This window comes from Cannabis sativa, chromosome 6, assembly GCF_029168945.1.
Source record: "Cannabis sativa cultivar Pink pepper isolate KNU-18-1 chromosome 6, ASM2916894v1, whole genome shotgun sequence".
Classification (NCBI taxonomy): Eukaryota; Viridiplantae; Streptophyta; class Magnoliopsida; order Rosales; family Cannabaceae; genus Cannabis; species Cannabis sativa.
In genome coordinates, this window is record NC_083606.1 from 16,914,858 (window position 1) to 16,934,833 (window position 19,976).

The following is a 19,976-nucleotide window of genomic DNA, read 5'->3' on the forward strand; positions in this document are numbered from 1 at the left end:
TCCAACGGTGGCTGCTGGCTTGCTTCGTCTTCATTTCCACGACTGTTTTGTTCAGGTTCAATTAATTAGTTAATTAATAATATTATATGTAGTAACATAATATATATATATATGATTGGTTGATTGATATTAGAGAAAATTACGGGACACTTTTTGCAATTAAATACTGTATATACCGAATATAGTTTTATTTGGTAAGAAGTAACGATTTTTTTTGAATTTTTTTTGACACGTGTACACGGTTATTGTTTTTTAGAGTGGTTGAGTGTTAAACACGATTCCACGTTCTAATTTTCTCTGTCAAGCCATCACTCACTCAATCACTTCCACTTCTCTTTTCGTTTCTTCCTCAATTTTCTTATTTTCCCTCATTTCAGCAACGTATTAGGATTTTTCTCTGCTAGGGTTTCTCATTTCGTTTGAGTGTTAAACCGTTTATGGTGCGTACTAGGGTTTTTTTTTTGTTAGTGTAGGTTGTTTTTTTTTTTGAAAGAGTGTAGGTTGTTTAATATTGTATTTTTTAGTAGCTTTTTTGTTTACCGAGTTCTTTATAATACTGACTAGTTTATTTTTTAGGTATATTTATTCGTTATTCAAATGTTATAGTTTACTGTACAGTTTCTTAATGAATGGTATATATATTTGGTATTTAGATTTTTTAGTGTGTTTTTTTGTTTTTAATATGTTTGTGATTAATTTATGATTTAGTAGTTTTTTTGCTTTAATTTTTGTTGGTATACAATTTAGTTTTTGTTGATTTTCTTTTTAATTATGTATATTTTTAATAGGTATGTGCTTGATCTATGTAGTACTGTTGTATTATTTTTTATTTTTAAGTTAATTATTTCTGCATAAAGTTTACTGGTTGGTTGCTTTTTAATGATGTTATGGTGAATATTTGCTTGTGTATTTATCTATGATTAGGTGTTTTTGATTTGATTAAGCACATATTTCTCAGTAGAAAATTTAGTCAATAAAATGATTATTACATTTTACCTGTATAGTTGTGAGTCTAAAAATAATTACCAAGAATTCGATGTGATCTAAGCTCATGAGAATGTTGCTTGGAAATATGGTCTATAAGTATTCATATCACATTATGTGATATGAATACCATTCATTCAAGTGAATGAGAAATTTACTAAAATACCTTGCTATTATTATCCCAACAGGCAGTAGAATTCCCCATCCTATGATTATTAGGATCCCATAAGCCTGTTTTTTATATTATTAGATGTGTATAAGGTAAAAATTCTCTCGAACTAACATAGTAATGTATAAAGATTTCAATTGATCTTACGTTTGTTAAATGAGGATGATGCTTGGCTTGACTTCTCCATGATCTGAGATTTTGTTGTCACTTCTGTATCTTCATTTCTCTGATGATTATTAGAATAAGCAAATAATTTTGTATCTATGATGATTAGGTGTTTTTGATTTGATTAACCACATATATATATGTTACTTTTTTATTTTTGTGCCTTAATGCCCGTTTTCTTGACCAAACATTGAAACTATGTTGGATTTCCTTTGATAAAGTAATTGTTTACTTTATTATGAAAGTAATACTGATGTATTACTTTTTATTTTTAAATTCATTATTTCAGTATATAGTTTACTTGTTAGTTTCTTTTTAAATGTTTTATGTTTGTTTCTAAATTTTCTTACAGGTTTGGGATTTTTACTTGAAACCAGAGGATAGATTTAGTGGAAAAATCATATACTGGTTTGATGTGGGTGTTATTGCAGAAATCAAGGATCTACTAAGCAACTTACTATGTTTCAAGAATCCTATTTTGGGCATTTTCTAGATCTTGAGGAGTGCAACATGCAATCTCAGGTTATACATACTGCTTTGTGTAGGGAGGTTCATCAGGCAAATATTAAGGAAATTTGGTTTGATTTTGGTAATTCTAGGACTCGATTTGGGTTAGGTGAATTTGCTATTATTAGTGGATTGTTGTGTAAGGGTGACAGTAGTATAGAAAAATATATAGGAAGGGGAGATACTTTTGTGGACAAGTATTTTAGGGACATGACTGTTAACTATGCTGCCGTTAAACAACGATTCTTGAATAGTATTTTCAAAGATGATGTGTTTGCTTTTAGAATGGCTGTGCTTTATTTTGTTACGAGTTTCTTGCTTAGTAAGCCTGGTCGCAAGAAAGTAGATAGTGAGTTACTTCATTTAATTGGTTCTGGTGAGTTTAACAGTTTTCCATGGGGTAAGGTTGCGTATGATACTACTTTGTATAGTTTGAGGACTGTTTTGAAGGAAAAAACAAGAAGAAATTTTTTGATGAGATGAAGGGTACAGGTGCTTCGAAGGCAAAAGGGAAGAACATTAAGGGTAAAGAAAAGGATTACAATAGTAAGACGTACAAGTTGTGTGGTTTCCCTTTTGCGTTTCAGGTTTGGCTCTATGAGGTTATTCCTCTTTTTAAGAAGCAAGGTTTATGTACATATGATTGTTCTCCAGATTATAGGATGTGTAGGTGGAGTAGTGTGGGTAATCCTTTCTCAGGTGAAGTGGAGAAGAAAATATATATGTCAACTAAGGTATGTTTTTGTGATATATAATTTATTATTTTTGTGTTGTGTTTTGTTTTTTTTTTTTTTGTTATGTTACTAATTTTCGTTATTTTAATTTTATTTGTTAGAGTTGTCTGTTACCCGCATAATTCCTTCAGCTGAGGAAAATCAAAAGTTAGATATTGCTGGGTTTGAGTTTTCTTATGGGTTCGAATCTGATGATGATTTTGAGGATGTGAGACAACCAAGAGTAGATGTTGACAAGACTGGTAGTTTCGGAGTTGAGAAAAAGCTACTATAAGTGTAGCTGTGTTGGATGAGCTTAAAGATTCGGTGTTGGGGCTTGTAGTTAGGCAAGTTGGATTGGAGTGTGCTTTGAAAGAATTTCGTAAGGAAGTCGATGAAAAATTTACATTACTTGAGGAAAATTTGAAGGGTTACATTGATCGTAATGTAGGAGAGGATTTAACTTTTTATTTTGATACGAAGTTTTTAGAATTGAAAGTTTTGATTAAAGATAGTATTGCGAATGTTGTACCACAGGTCAGGTATTTTTTGGTTTCTTTTATGATTGATATTGTTTATTTTTAGTTTTATTTGTTAATATGCAACGATTTTTATGTGATTTTGTTTTTGTAGAGTAATGAGGATGAGGATGAGGATGACGGTGGGGGTGGTGGCGTTGGTAGTACCTGTAACCTAGATGACATTAGTGATGATGTTGAGGTATTATTTAGTAGTTTTAAGATTTTTTTAGTTTTTCATTTGTTTGTATGTTGTGTTTGTGTGTTGTTAGTTGCTCTATGATAGTATGGTGCTATTTTTAGTATTCTTTATTCTGTGTTATTAGTTGTGTTTTTCATGTGTTTGTATGGTGTTTTTTTATTGTAGCTTATTGTTAAGGGAGATGGTGAAGATGCTGGTAATGTGAAGGATGGCGAAGATTGTGTTGGTGGTGTGATGTCGCCCAATTAGTTACACTGCGGTCGCGGTAGTAAATGGGCTATATGTCGTATCCACAGGGAGGAAAAATACACTTAAAAGGACAATTAGTAATTTTACGAGAATAAAATAAGAACCTTGAATGTGATGTGAGAATATTGAGAAAATGATTTTCAAAAATTAAACAAGTAATTAAAATGAGAAGTGATCAGAAAATGATTATGGAAGACACAAGCTTTGTACATGCAATTATATTTTCCTAATAAAATTGATTCCTTAACCTCAACTATAATTCTACACCATTAATTATAGTTGGAAAATTTGTATAATTAAGTCCACTAGAAAAATATGTTCTCTAATTAAATTAATACTACTTCTAAAAATACTATCATATCATATAATTTAAATCGAAAAAATACTACCGGCAGAATACAGTAAAAATCATATAATATAATAAACACCCTAATAATTAATAGTCTAACTTACATAAGAAAAGCATGACTGAACTTATATAAAATTTACTATTAAATTTAAAGTGCAATTTAGAAGAAGAGAAATTTAATATAATAAATATGAAAATGAAGAACAAAGAGAATCAATATATTAGAAAAATAAAAATTACATGAACTTACATAAGAAAAACATGACTGAACTTATATAAAAGGTACTATTAAATTTAAAGTGCAATTTAGAAGAAGAGAAATTTAATATAATAAATATGGAAATGAAGAACAAAGAGAATCAATATATTAGGAAAAATAAAAATTACATGAACTTACACTTGAGTCTTGCCAAAGAAATTAGCCTAGAAAAGGCATTGTCTTTACACCAAAATTAATAAAGTAAAATAAAGAAGAAGGAAAGAAAAAGATAAAATTTTGGTATAATAACACTACTAAAATATGATGCTCAACACTCATTTTAGGGTCCTATTTATAGAGCCAATTTTGCTCTCAAAATTGATATTTTTCGTCCAATGAATAATGGAGAAAATGGCTCCAATTTCGGATGGAATTGGAAATATGCGTCAGGTGAAATGGAGTGAAAGGCAACGTGGGATTCGCATGCTTCAGCTGTTGTTGGAGTCTGACGTGGGGCGTTGCTTTTGGCTGCTCCTATTGCTAGGAAATATCAATTAGAGTAACTTGGGCTCTTAACATTGAAATGATATGAGGTCCATTAAATTCAAAATGGCCCATGCGTACAAGACTTGGTCAAAGGGCAAAACAAATGGTTATTATATATGTATATGTAATGAATGAGTCAATTGAGCCTCTTCAATTATACAATTTACTCAAATTTTAAAAATAACACAAAATTAAACAAAATTAAATATTTTCAACTTAATTAATTTTACAAACAAAATTATGAAAATATTTAACTTAAATTAACTTTATGTACACAATTAAACCCTTAAATTGTATAAATTTGAGCATTAATCACAACCCCCGACTAGCTTATTGCTAGTGTCTAGCAATTCAAGCGAAAAGAAATAATGTCAACATAATATTTTCAAGTCAAAAATTTTAAAAATGGCACAAATATTCAAGCAAAATGTTAGTAACAAGCCAATAAGAACTATACAAAATTACCTTGAATAAATCTAGAGTTGTGAGTGTGTGCAGCAAACTTGAACCTTCTTACGACAAACCATAACACATAGATTCCTTTGAGAACATATACCAAGTAGAAGTCTCAACTCCAACTGCCTCACATGTTTTTGAAAATATTTATTCATGGCTAAGGATTGCGCTCATGGAGTTGGAAATTGAAAAGTGAGCACTCGAAATGGATAGATCAATTTAGGACAAACATTTGAATAAACATTGAAACGAAGATAGGTTATGAATTATTTGGACAAACCACCATAAGAGTACCACAAACCAGCTTTGTAGGATTTTTAAACAAAAATAGACAATCTTTTACATTTATTCTAGGAGCCAAAACAAAAAAAAATGAAATACTACAATTTTTTTTTTCTTTTCTATTTTTTTTTCAAACAAGAGGCAACATGTTAGACAAATGGATAGAAATGTTGCTCTTGCAATTTTTTTTCTTGTTTTTTTTTTTTTTTTTTTTTTGTAGAACAAAGAAAATAATTACAAAAAGGCTCCTTAATAAGATTTGTCTATAAAAATTATCCCTTAAAGCAACATCCAAACAAATCCTAGTACCATGTCTAAGAATCAATAAAAATTCAAAAGTTGTTTTCTCAAATCTCGCCACTTACAAAAATATGAACACTTAAACTTGGCAAAATTTCTAAGCAAATACGTGCTAACACCCATCTTACCACAAAGTTTGGCATGTGCATTTTATAACTCTAGAAAAATTCTAAGTAACAAAGATAGCAAAAATTGGCTTAAAAATAACATTTTACAAGACTAAATGAGTAATTTTTGAAAAATTTGACCATGAAAATATTAATATGACAAAAATTAAGAAAGATGCTTGAATATGCTCACCACCCCCAACTAAAATCACACAGTGTCCTCAATGTCTAAATATAAAAAATTAAAAGAATAGGGAAAGAGAACACCTGGAGAGCAAGCAACCATGGATAGCAGCGATATTGATCCTCGAAAAAAACAAAACAAAAACAAAGGAAATAAATAGTGAATAAAATATAAACATAAACAGAAATAGAAACAACCTGATCATTCTTGGTAGGCCAGAGTCACAAAGGTGATCTCCTCAGGTAAGCCTACCCTCTTACTAGAATTTGTCAATATTGCACATGGACCCGAAGAAGTGTTTCATAGATCAGGTCTGGAATCGCAAATTCTCATATTGCGACGGTGATGCTTCATCTTGGGACATCTCAAGAATGGAAGAAACATTGGCTTCCTCAGGTGGATAAAGCATATTTTCAGTATCAAAGTCATGGAGGAGATCATTTAAAGAATCAGAATCATCATGCAAAAGAATTTCCTCCTCAACAATTGTGTCTATCACATCAGTATGATAGCAATCTTCCTCCTCGTCTGGTGGTTGTTTCACAACATGAAAAATATTGACTTCCATAGTCATATTCCCGAAAGATAATTTCATGAGACCATTCCTACAGTTAATGAGAGCATTGGCTGTTGCAAGGAAAGGCCTACCGAGAATGATGGGAATTTTTGACTCAGTATTAACCTCAGACTGAGTGTCCAAAATCAAAAAGTCAGCGGGGTAATAGAATTTTCCAACTTTAATCAAGACATCTTCAACTATTCCTCGTGGCTTTTTGATTGAGCGGTCAGCCAATTGCAGCACCACAGATGTGGGCTTGATTTCTCCTAGGCCTAGTTGCAAGTAAATTGAATAAGGCATAAGATTAACACTTTCCCCTAAGTCTAGGAGGGCTTGACCAAATCCTTGTGTCCCAATTTGGCAAGCGATTGTAGGACAACCTGGATCTTTTTATTTGATCGGTATCTTTTGTTCAATCACCGCACTTACTTGTTCTGTCAAGAATGCAGTTTTCTTGACATGGTGTTTTCTTTTCATGGTGCATAAATCCTTGATGACCTTGGCATATGCTGGTACTTGTTTGATCACATGCAAGAGAGGCAGTTTGATCTTCACTTGTTTTAAATTGTCTAGGATTTCACCATGATTTTCCAGTACCTTCTTAGTAGATTTCAAAGCCTGAGGGAAGGGCACCTTCACTGGAGGGTTCTGTGGCATTTTAGCATCTGGAGCAGGCATTGGTACACTAGTGGTCTTAGGTAATGGTGATACTGTACTTTGACCACTTCGAGTAGTAATGGCATTAACCTTTTTTAGATTAGACTTTGAAGAAGTGGAGGTTTGTGCCATATGTTGCCCTTTGGGAGTAATTAGAGGCTGAGCGGGAAGCTTACCACGCTCTTGAATGGCTGAAGAATCATTTAACTTTGTTAATTGAATCTTTATGTCCTTCAATTCCTCTATCACCTGGGCAAAATAAGTCCTGAACTCTAGTTGAGAGTCTGCGGGAATTTTCATGGAATTCTCAAGAGAATTATTTTGTTGAACAGGTTTCCATTGGCTCCCAGATGCTTGATTTTGACTTGTATCCTTCCAACTGAATTTGGGATGGTTACGCCAACCAGGATTGTATGTGTTGGAGTAGGCATTATAAGACTTCTTGTAATCCCCTAAGGCATTACATTGCTCCTCATCTCCTCCCCTCAACATACTAAGATTAGGGCACTCTTGTGGTTGATGATCTGTCCCTCCACAAATAAAGCATGGTTCTTGCTTTTCCACTTTTGCAACCATTTGGAGTGCTTTACCTTCTTGAGTTTTGAAAGCCTCAAATTGTTTTTTCAGAGCTTCAAGTTGAGCTTTCACACTATCCTCCTCCTTCAATTGGTAGACTCCGGCTGTTCGTGGCTTGTCCGTAGGACTTGGTGCACTCCATGTGTAGGATTTTTCAGAGATTTCTTCAAGATATTCCAAAGCTTCTTCGGGATCTTTCTGAAGGAAGTCACCATTGCACATCATTTGTACGAATTGTCTTTTGTCGGCTGTGAGACCGTCGTAGAAATAGCTGACAAGACGCCAACTTTCGTATCCATGATGTGGGCACTGGCCCATCAAATCTTTAAACCTCTCCCAGACCTGATGAAATGTTTCGTGGTCCTTTTGGTTGAAGGTAGAGATTTGCCTCTTAAGGTTTCTGGTCTTATGGGGTGGGAAAAATTTAGAGAAAAATACTTTTGTCATTTCTTCCTATGTCCCAATAGACCTGGGCCTTAAAGAATACAACCAGCTTTTGGATTTTTCTTGAGTGAGAAAGGAAAGAACTTCAATCTCACCAAGTTAATGATGTCAGCTTGGTTGTTGAATGTGGCCACCACCTCTTCGAAGGCCTGAATATGCACATATGGACTCTCATTTTCCATACCATGAAAGGTTGGTAAAAGTTGAATCATACCAGGTTTGAAATCGAAGTTGGCCATATTCATGGGATACATTATGCATGAAGGTGTGGTCGTACGCGTAGGATGTAGATAATCCTGTAGTGTTCTTGGTTGGACTTCCTGTTGTTGAGCCATCATTGGCAGTGCAAGAAGTATGGGTGATGGTGGTGAATGAGAACGAGGGGAAGAAGACGATTTAGGAGAGTTTTCTAAAATTTCAATTTGTTGTTTTACAAATCACCCTAATTTGTCTCTATTTCGTGACATTCACTTTTTTTTTTGTGTATTTTCACTTGTTAAATAATGTAAATTACAACTATGTAATAATGCAAGGGTATTCACACAAGATATTCCCAGGCCGATTGGGAAGGTTGCCAAGGTACCGCTTCGTCCCACACTTTTACTAGAACTCCCCGGGGTTGTTAGAAAGTGTAGAGGGTACTCTACCACAAACCTTTAAAGCCAATCTTTCTTAGACAGAATAATCTTAGTTTGTACCACTTTTACCATTACACAATTGGGTTTACACTAAAAAGTTTATGAAAATATTTTATGCACAATATTTTTTTTTAGCCTAAAGGGTAAAAGTCTACAACTAACCTAAAATAAATAAATAAAAAAAATGGCTAATCCAAAAAAAAAAAAAAAATTAAAACCATAATATAGTAGCAAAATAATAAATAAAAGTAACAAATAAACTAAAAAAAAAAATTAAACTACTTGCTTCTTTTTTTTTTTTACTAAAAGATTAAAGAGGAGAAAAAAAAATAATTATAATAATATATAGTGGTATATTTTTTTTTTGAAAAAAAAAACTAAATTATACTATATAAACTATTTTTTTTTTTTTGATAGAAACAAATAAAGAGAGGAAAAAATAGATACTAAAAATAATAATAAATAAATAAACTACTATACTAACCTCTTGTAGCCCAGAAACCTCCCCGGCAACGGCGCCAAAAATTGATGTCGCCCAATTAGTTACACTGCGGTCGCGGTAGTAAACGGGCTATATGTCGTATCCACAGGGAGGAAAAATACACTTAAAAGGACAGTTAGTAATTTTACGAGAATAAAATAAGAACCTTGAATGTGATGTGAGAATATTGAGAAAATGATTTTCAAAAATTAAACAAGTAATTAAAATGAGAAGTGATCAGAAAATGATTATGGAAGACACAAGCTTTGTACATGCAATTATATTTTCCTAATAAAATTGATTCCTTAACCTCAACTATAATTGTACACCATTAATTATAGTTGGAAAATGTGTATAATTAAGTCCATCAGAAAAATATGTTCTCTAACTAAATTAATACTACTTCTAAAAATACTATCATATCATATAATTTAAATCGACAAAATACCACCGGCAGAATACAGTAAAAATCATATAATATAATAAACACCCTAATAATTAATAGCCTAACTTACATAAGAAAAGCATGACTGAACTTATATAAAAGGTACTATTCAATTTAAAGTGCAATTTAGAAGAAGAGAAATTTAATATAATAAATATGGAAATGAAGAACAAAGAGAATCAATATATTAGAAAAATAAAAATTACATGAACTTACACTTGAGTCTTGTCAAAGAAATTAGCCTAAAAAAGGCATTGTCTTTACACCAAAATTAATAAAGTAAAATAAAGAAGGAAAGAAAAAGATAAAATTTTTGTATAATAACACTACTAAAATCTGATGCTCAACACTCATTTTAGGGTCCTATTTATAGAGCCAATTTTGCTCTCAAAATTGATATTTTTCGTCCAATGAATAATGGAGAAAATGGCTATAATTTCGGATGGAATTGGAAATATGCGTCAGGTGAAATAGAGTGAAAGGCAGCGTGGGATTCGCATGCTTCAGCTGTTGTTGGAGTCAGACGTGGGACGTTGCTTTTGGCTGCTCCTATTGCTAGGAAATATCAATTAGAGTAACTTGGGCTCTTAACATTGAAATGATAGGGAAACTTACAAAAATACTGGAATTTAGGTTAATTTTTACAAAAATACTGTCACACAGAAATCTTTACAAAAATACTGTGTTTTATAAAACACTAGCAAAACACAAAGCAGAACAGCTCAAAACAACAGTAGAACACCATTAAAACACCAGTAGAACACCAGTGAAAACTTAACACAGTATACTGCAGTATGAAACTTATAAAAAAACACAGTAAAAAAGTAAAAAATACCGCCTGACAGTATTTTTGTAAAAAAATAACAAAAGTTAGTACACCATGTAAATTTCCCAAATGATATGAGGTCCATTAAATTCAAAATGGCCCATGCGTACAAGACGTGGTCAAAGGGCAAAACAAAGGGTTATTATATATGTATATGTAATGAATGAATCAATTGGGCCTCTTCAATTATACAATTTACTCAAATTTTAAAAATAACACAAAATTAAACAAAATTAAATATTTTCAACTTAGTTAATTTTACAAACAAAATTATGAAAATATTTAACTTAAATTAACTTTATGTACACAATTAAACCCTTAAATTGTATAAATTTGAGCATTAATCATGGTGACAGTGATGTTTATAAGGTCTAGTTTCTTTTTATTATTATTCAATATTTTCTGTTATAATTTTAGCTACTTAATTGTTTCTTTTCTGATTATATTGTACAGGAAATTAAAAACATATATGAGATGTCTGTGAAAGAAGTTGATAGTCAAGATTTTGCTGGTTTATCTTCTTTGGAAAATGTTAATTTTGTTTATTAATTTTTTTATAGAACAGTTTTGTGTAATTATTGTATTTTTATTCTCTTAAGTTGTTAACTAATTTGTTTGTTGCTTTGATTTGCTTTTGTTGTTAGGATATGCCAAATTTTGACATAATGGGTTCGTTATTAGGACAAAATGAGATTGTTGCAATGGTGGAGGATGAAGCTTTGTGTTCTCATGGTGGTAATGTAGGTGGAGTTGAGGGAATTGATGAGAAGGTTAGTGCGGGTACCGATGATGGTTTTTCAAAATCTGTGATGGCTGTTATAAATCAAAAGGTGGATGATGTGTGTCATGCATATGAAGTGAAGAAGATTATGGTATGGCTTGGTGTTTTGATTTTTTTTATGTTACTGTTGCAATGGCTGTTCTTTAAATATTATTGTTGTTAAATTTAAATGTTACTGTTTGGTTTCTTTTTTAGGAAAAGATTAAGGTTTGTGAATCTCCTAAATCAAAGATGGCTCATAAGCCTAGTGTGGTTTTACAGAGTCATTACAGAAATAATTCTAGGTCTTCTGGTAGTAATGAAAAGAAGAAGAAAAAGAATGTTAAAGGTCTATATCCCTTTAATTCTGGGTTGTTCGATCCTCCACATGAACTTCAACAAAAGGCATTTGATGAGTGGTTCTGTGTTGGGTTCAAGGATGAGAATAAGTATGTTTTCTTGTTTTTATTATGTTATTTGGGTTAATTTTTAAATTTTTGCATATTTGATATTAAGTATATTGGTTGGTTTCTTTTTTTAGGAAGAAGAAGTTTGTTCAAGGGAAGAATCTTTTTAGTCCTGCTTTAGATTTCTGCATTGATAGTGTTCAGGACAAGTGGTGGTTTTATGATCTTTTGACCCCTGGGAGGTGCCTTAGTAACTCGGTGAGTATCATATTTAGTATTTTTTTTTTCATTTTAGTTATCTTTTATTTATTCATATTCTAATCTCTTTTTTTTAAAGCATATGGATGTAATATTTTACTACTTGCGAAAGAAGTTAAAGTATGATCCTAATGTTGCAGTGTCTGCGACAACCACAAATTATCATTTCTATTTTAAGGTGGTTGAGTTGTATGATAAGTTTGTCAAGTCTGGAAATAAGATTGATGCTGTCCCTAAGAGTAACATTGTTACTGAATACATGAGTGGGTATTACATGTATGCTAACAAAGATTGGCTACGTGTTGATCATGTGTTGATTTACATGCATATTAAGGATGAAAAGCATTGGATTTTGATCATTTTTGATATTAGGGCTAGGTGTGTCAATATTTATAATTCCTTAGGGCCTAGACATGAGTTGGACAGGAAAACAACTGGTTATGTCAAGCCATTTGCAGTGGTGTTGCCTATATGTTTGTCATTCATTGACTATTACAGTAGGAGGATGGATATTGACACAAGCCAAGGATTTTTTAAAGCGAAAAAGGAGGAGGACATGCTTGATGTTTTTGTTGTTACTAAGTTACCTCAGCAAGTAGACAAGTATGTTGAAATGTGTTTATATTGTTATGATTTTTGTTGTTTTCTTAGTATTCAGTCTAATGTTTGTTTTTTACTTGTATTGTTTGTAGTGATTGTGGCTTGTTCGTGGCTAAGTATGCTGATTTCTTTATTCATGGATGTATTGACAAACTTCCAAATCCTCTAGATGTGGGATTTTTTAGGAGGAAGCTCGCTGTTGAGTTGTATGTTCATGCCAAGAAGAAGCTGTTGAATGATTATGATACTGAGTCCGAATTTCCTGGGAGGATTCCAAGAGCTTGACTAGATTGAAGGGGTTTTGCATCTGCACTGGGATGAAACTTTTTGGTGTACTAAAGTTGGAGTTTCAACTGGAATGAAACTTTTTGGTGAACTATTTTGGAGTCAAAGTAACTTGTTTTGTTACTTTTTGTTTTTAGAATTGTAATTAAGCTCCAATTTTTTAGTACATTTCATTGTCAGTATTAGTGAATGGTATATCTGGACAGTAGGATTTATATGTAGTATTAGCTAGGTATTAATCTCTCTTTTGTTGGTAACACTGCTGTGAAGGGACCTTTTAGTATCTTTTTTTGGAAATATGCTAGTATATAAGTAGTTAAAATTATTGTTTGGAATGTTATCTTTTAATGGAAGGATTTAAGTTTATAAAGTTGAAAAGAAAGTGTGTTTTGTAGTTTTAAGCTAATGTTTGTAGCTTAATTTTCATAAAACCAACAATGATTTTTTGCAGAGTAATGATTTATATTTTTTTTGGTTGAATGATGGTTTTAATACAAATCAATAATTAAGGTATAGAGTAGTTAGTATGATTCATTTAGTGAAAAAATTAGTTATATTGTTTCTAATTTTTTTTATATAAACGTTTAGGTTGTAAAAGAGGATTTTTTTCAACTTGGGGTTCTACAATGGTAGTCGCTTGCAACATATTTGAATTAGAGGTACACTTTGATCATTTTTTAATAATGGATAATGTATATTTTTTTATATGTTTTTTGTGTGTATATTTTGATGGTATCTTGTCACTGCAAAATACCAGTAATAACAATCAATAACCAGTTCTTTTATCTCTCTAACCTATAATTTTCTTTAATTAACATCACCAGATAACAAGTCAATGGCAATATATAATATATTTTCAGTATAAATGAATTGTCCAACCTCTTTTTTTTTGCCTAAATGATAAAATATATGAATATATAATTTAAGCAACATGTTAGTTTTCTATTAGTGATCAATCATATAAAATACTAAAAACTAAATTTAGACTTTAAAAATCAATTTAACTATTCTTAAAAGCAGTGTTCACATATGACATGTTTTTTTTATTCTTATAGTATTTGAAAAATATAGGGAAACATTGGAAAGTAAAGGTACTTAGTAGTTTCTCAATTTGAAAGTATTGTTTTTATTTTTATAGTATTTGGATAAATGGAAGAATAATGGGTGGGCTATTCAATGTCTCTTTTTCTCTTTCTCTTTGGCTCGACCGCATCATTTTTACAAGTCCTTCGGTTGTGTCCTTTTTGTAAGCATCTTGCACATTTATTCTGTGTTGCTTTATCTAGTGCAGTTTTATACCTTTGTTTCTTTGGCCTTCATGCTGGTCTCTTGTATATTGATGGAAATACTTGTAGTTGTTTGATGTTATCAGGCAAGTCCCATGTCTTTGGGTCACCTATTGGTAACACAGAACCTTCATATGTTGCAAGAAATGCTTCTTTTGTGTAGTAGTATGAGCAATACTCATAGCATTTCATGTATCTTTTTGATATTACAGCCATTGCATGAGAACATGGCATTTCATCATACTGAAATCGTTCACATGTGCATGTTCTGTTTAGGATATCCACAATATAGGAGTTTTGCAATTCTTTTACTGTGTATATGACAAGATTGGATGTTTGCACCTGTGAAATGTAAAAGAGGTAACCATTAGTATAACTGTTTTTTTTTTACTTTGTGTGAAGTAACAGAATGCGCATAAGTAGCATATAAGTGAAGTTTTGAGGTTACCTCTAGTTTCTTACTGCGTTCCAGTTTATCCTTTAGTATCTTTTCTGGTATTTTTGCTAATGTTGTGAATGTGGACAAAGCTCTATTTTTGTTTTCCCATGACTATTTTTGAACCAAGCAACGTAGACATTCAAGCAGTGTTCCAATCGGTAGCTCTCTGATTTCTTTCAATGCTGAGTTCATAGACTCTGCTATGTTGGAGGTTAATGTTGAGTAGCGTTTATTTCGGCTGTAAAGCCTTGTCCATTTTTCTAGGCCAACTTTATTTGTCAGGTAAGGACGAATTCTACTATCAATGTTGTCTAAGTCCCTCATGCAATCGTCGAAGTCAGTTTGATTGTATGCTTTTGCTGCACAGTAGAATGCATCTCTTAGATCATCTACACCTTTTCTGAATCTTGTTTTTATATTTTGGAACAAATGGAAGCAATATACCACATGCATCAAGTTAGGGAATACTGATTTCATTGCTTTTGTTATACTTTCGTGTCTGTCAGAAATTATGCATTGGTCTTCACACTCCCCATATGATTCTTTGAGCTTTTCCATGAAGTATTGCCATGATGCATCATTTTCAGAATCAACTACTGAAAAAGCTAGTGGGAATATGTGTCTGTCGGCATCTTGTGCACTAGCAATTATCAATGTTCCTCCATATGCATTCTTAAGGAAAGTTGCATCAACCACAATTAGAGGTGTGCAGTGTTTCCAGCCTTCTATTGAGACTTCTAATGCAAAAAAAAAAATATGTACTTAAAATGCCCATTGTCATGTTGGACTAAGTCTGTTATTGTTCCTGCAAAATTATGAGAGAGTATGGTCACATTAGAACTACTGATTAGTTTTTATAAGATTAAGTTTAGTTTAAGACCAAGAAATTTATACCTGGGTTGCATTTTCGGATCATGTATAGAATCCCTGGTATTTCATTGTATGAATCATGTGGGGAGCCTATTACCTTTTTTGAAGCCTTCTCTTTTGCTCAACAAGCTTTTTGGTAAGAAATTGAGACACTATAGTCTTCTGCTACATCATCAACAATCTCATTTGGCCTGTGGTTTCTTTTTGGATTGGTAATTTTTTTTTTTTGATGCAGTCAGCTATTATGTTACTTGTTGCTTGGGGGTGATCGTCATGGATGCGTTCTATTGAGCATGTATGATCCTCCACAAGTTTTATGACTCTGAAGAGATTTGTTTTTCCATGTTTTGTTGCCTAGAAGTACCATTTACAATTTTTATCAACACACACTAAGCTGTAGTCCTTTGTTGATGATCTTTTTACCATGTGTTGTTCATTCATTTTGATTGCATATAGGCTCATGGCAAGCTTTATTGTTTTCTTGTCTTGGAAAATTTGCCCAACTCTTATTGTGTCAATCCTTGGATCTTTTATGATGTTTGTGTTGGATATTTATTTTACCAGGATCTTAGATCTACTCACAAGTATGTTGTTTAAACACCCTAAATATGAACTTTCTAAAACGATAAATTAAACACATATAAAGTTAAGAAAACCTTACATTGATGCAGCGGAATTAATGTCTCCTTCCACTCAGATCTCTAACCCTTGTATCCTTTACGTAGCGAGTATAATCAAGATCCGAGCCCGAATGTCCTTCTTCTTCAAGTTTGATCCTTCACAGTCTTCCAATCTATGATTGAGTTACGCATTTCTTTGTGTGTGGGCACTTACTCTTTCACTAGGGTCGAAATTGATAAAGGGAAAAGAAGAGAGAGGGTTTCGGCCAGGTATAGAAAGTGAGGAAGGCTCAGTTTTTCTGAAGAGAGAAATTTCTGTCAGATTACTAATGAAAGCATGTGTTGTGACTGAGCCATCACTTTCTATTTATAGGCAACTACAAGGTTTAGGTTAGGAATTATTTGGCATTAAAATAATGAAAATATTAATTTGAAATCCCACATTAAGTGGCCGGCAATGGTGTTATAATGGGCCCCACTTGATTTTGCAGTTTTATCAAATTTTATCTCTATTTTCTCAAAAACGCCAATTTTCAAATTCTAACCTTTTAAATGTCAAAACTAATTATTTAATAACTAAAATACATTATTAAATAATATTGTCATTTAATTTAATTATTAATTAGACATATAAAGTCCATTAATAAATAAATAAACCTAGAAACTCTTTTCTTTACAATTTCACCCCTGCTTAGTGAAAATTCATAAAATTAGACATAGTCTAACTTTAGAATTATAATTGATCAATCACGAATCAATTAATGATCTTACAAGCAGAATGTTCTCAACTAGAATGGGGACCATGGATCTATATGCTGAGCTTCCAATAAGTGAACCAAATTTACCAAGTAAATTCCTACTAATTAGTTCTTCGTTGAATCCACTCTTAGAACTTAGAATTGCACTCTCAGACTTATATAGAGCATATTGTATGTTCCACGATATCAATATGTTATCTCATTTAACCATTGTTATAATCTTATTGTGATTTAAAGAACCTCTATATAGATGATCTACATCGAGATGGGATTTCTTTACCGTTCTCACCCGTTAATGTATTTTGCCCCTTAAAACACTTAGCTACCTGTAAATGGTGTTTAGTGATCTAATAATTAGTCAGTTAAACAAGAGCTCATCCATTTACTTCTATTTGCTAAGCTCGAAGGGAATCATCACTTGACTTCTATACACCAGTAGAAGCTATAGATTCCATATTTATGTTCAGCACTCCCACTCAATCATACTATCATGTTCCCAAAATATACGTATCACCCTGACCTAAAAGTAGGCTTAACTAATAAATCTAAGAACATGAATAACACTCCTGAGTTGAGCCTAAGCATATTAGGATTTAGATTCTTTTAATCTTAAGATCAACTACTGATATTGACTTGGAAAGATATGTATAACGGTAAGTTTGTAATATCTTAACTTAGTTGCAATATCGGTCCAGTCCAATGTATACTCCATACATTCGAAACTAGTATACTTTACTAATGTCCTGGAAAGAACATAACACTTACTCCAAGTGTAAGTACACATCATCGCTGATTATCACATTAGTGTAAATCCAATAACACTGATGAAATAGGGACCAAGTCTTTTGATTCATATGATCACAATCACATTCCACTGTGTTGACGATACTGTAATTGTGAATAAACATATGATCTGGATTTAACTGATTCTGTGTGTAAATGTAATAAACATATTAAACATATTAAACCATTAGCATGTAAAATTCATGCAAACATCAATCACTTCAAATTTCTTATATTGATAACTAATCAGATTGTAAAGAGTTTTATTTAGGGCATAAAACCCAACAAACTCCCACTTGCACTAATATAAAACAAACTGTGCAAATAGGTCAATCTGATGTCTTGATCTTCAGATCAAGTGTAGTATATTTGAATCCACCCAAACTTCTGGAACTAGTTCATAAAAACTCTTATGAAACATCTTTTACTATATGCTTTACTTATCAAGGGATACTGAAATCTTTACTGTTTTAAAAGTACATCTGAATTAACAGAAGACATATCTCTCATATTTTAAAATATGTAATTGAGATAATACAGTGTAGACTTTTCTTCAGTGATATAACTTTCTGGTATTTTCGAATAAACAAAGTTATAGTTCTTCTCTGGTAGAGCTTGAATTATTATACAATAATCCCTCCACCCCCAAAGTAAACACCATCTCAAGAATTTCAAAATTAGATGGTGAGATACAAGGACAACTGATACACAGTTCCTTAACATATAGATCACTTTCATAAATCTTTCTTGAATATCTTCTAATGTTCCCTATTTGATTACATTCAGATAGCTCCCACTCAATAGCAGATGTCTGGTTAAATTATACTTTTAACCTCTGATTGTTTAGAGAGTTACCTAGTTGTGACTTTTGTATTAGTCTAAAACTTTAAGTTAAGACTAAGTCATCAACATAGCATACTAGTATTTTGAAGTGAAAAATACATGCCAGAGATAAAGTAATCAAAATTAAGATACCATCAAATTTTATGAGGATTAAGAATTCTTGGTTCAAGTCATTCGAATGGACTGAACTAGAGTTCTTTATCTTATTCTCATAATTCTAATAAGCTATTCCTATCCATGTGAATGGTTAGATTTGCTTTTCAGTAGTGTTCTTAAGTATCTATCACAAGTATCAACCTAATGAAGATGGGTATAGAACTTTAAAATTCTCCCACTCAATTAAGGTAGTGTGAAACTTTAACAAAGAACTTTCAAAGGTATCAAACTTTTACTTACAACAGTAAAACGAAATGGAACATACAATCAAGATCAAGAATTTATATTGACAATAGCTGACCCATTATATTACTTCCATATTTAAAGAAGATATGTGTTACATAGAGAATTGTGGAATAGACTCCACCCCTAAGAATATACATATAGGGTACTTGTGGATAACCTCCACCCCTAAGTATATAGAGATTATGATCCATTCCTAAAGGTTGTAAAGATCATGATTGTCTAAGTGTGATAGAGTTTATGTGGAGTTGAATACTATCCAGAGTTCATTAGATATAAAAGATCGTTGAACTGCATAGTTTTCTTAACTTTTCTCCACCCCTATCAGATCAAAAGATCCTTTTATTAAACAAATTCTTAATAATTGTATTAGAATTAACAATTATTAATAAACATAGAAATAATTTCTAGTGTTTATTTAATATAACTCTATGAAGAGTTGTAAATATTATAGAATTTGCATCAATAATAAAAACACTTACACATACAAACATACAAATATAATGTGGTAATAATTGATGAAGATAAATTAAATGAAGCTCAATCTCATAAATTGCAATGGTGAATTTCGAAAATAAAGAATACTTTATTAATAATAAAATAAAAATGTATTGCAACAATATGAGAAAAATAGGGATAAATATCCTTAACTAAAATTTGAAATCCAAATTGTCTTTAAACTAAAACAATTAATTCAAAAAATAAATTGAAGAGCTTCATCTTCATCTGGACGATTTCACCCTTGGTCCAGCTTCTGATCCAACTCTTCTGAGTTCAAGTAGCTTGGCCTATAAGAAGAAGAAAACAAATAAACAAAGTTAGTCCAGAATCATAAATCCAATTGGATAATGATTCACTAAAACTCTTAAAGTTTATAAAGGGATATACCTTGTTTCTTTGCAAGAAGTTTAGGACACTGGGGTTTCCAATGACCTTTCTCATTGCAGTAGAAACACTTTCCTTTAAGTGTTGCATCACCAGAAGGAGCAGCCTTTTTATTCTTCGTGGCTTTTGTTCGCTTCTTGGTGTTGTTCCACTTCCTCTTCGATTTGGGCTTTGAAGCAGTGGCAACATTTGCTTCGGGTTTGATCGTCCCATTACCATTTCCAGGA

At 31.9% G+C, this 19,976-nt stretch overlaps 2 protein-coding genes and 1 non-coding gene across 3 annotated transcripts; 1 reads left to right on the plus strand and 2 right to left on the minus strand.

The window, feature by feature from the left end:
* Positions 1–6,237: 6,237 nt before the first annotated feature.
* On the minus strand, positions 6,238–7,446 carry LOC133039182 (uncharacterized). The gene is made up of 2 exons (XM_061118016.1): positions 6,915–7,446; positions 6,238–6,761 (listed from the first exon to the last, which is right to left on the minus strand). Exons 1-2 carry the CDS (start codon positions 7,444–7,446, stop codon positions 6,238–6,240), a joined length of 1,056 nt encoding a protein of 351 aa, XP_060973999.1.
* Positions 7,447–8,014: 568 nt separating this feature from the next.
* On the plus strand, positions 8,015–8,121 carry LOC115696004 (small nucleolar RNA R71). Its single transcript, XR_004007607.2, has one exon. It is a non-coding gene; the product is annotated as a small nucleolar RNA R71 (small nucleolar RNA).
* Positions 8,122–14,182: 6,061 nt separating this feature from the next.
* On the minus strand, positions 14,183–15,507 carry LOC115695008 (uncharacterized). The gene is made up of 3 exons (XM_030622106.2): positions 15,486–15,507; positions 14,715–15,328; positions 14,183–14,494 (listed from the first exon to the last, which is right to left on the minus strand). Exons 1-3 carry the CDS (start codon positions 15,505–15,507, stop codon positions 14,183–14,185), a joined length of 948 nt encoding a protein of 315 aa, XP_030477966.2.
* Positions 15,508–19,976: the final 4,469 nt, after the last annotated feature.

What these genes read in the sequence shown, in the direction of transcription:
- LOC133039182 (XM_061118016.1), bottom strand. Translation starts at nt 7,446, where the DNA reads ATGAAAATTCCCGCAGACTCTCAACTAGAGTTCAGGACTTATTTTGCC. An exon ending in ATTCTTGACAGAACAAGTAA is followed by an intron (nt 6,762 to 6,914) that starts GTGCGGTGATTG and finishes ACTTGCAACTAG; the next exon opens with GCCTAGGAGAAATCAAGCCC.
- LOC115695008 (XM_030622106.2), bottom strand. Translation starts at nt 15,507, where the DNA reads ATGATCCGAAAATGCAACCCAG. An exon ending in GATCCGAAAATGCAACCCAG is followed by an intron (nt 15,329 to 15,485) that starts GTATAAATTTCT and finishes TTTTTGCATTAG; the next exon opens with AAGTCTCAATAGAAGGCTGG. An exon ending in TTGAATGTCTACGTTGCTTG is followed by an intron (nt 14,495 to 14,714) that starts GTTCAAAAATAG and finishes TACATTTCACAG; the next exon opens with GTGCAAACATCCAATCTTGT.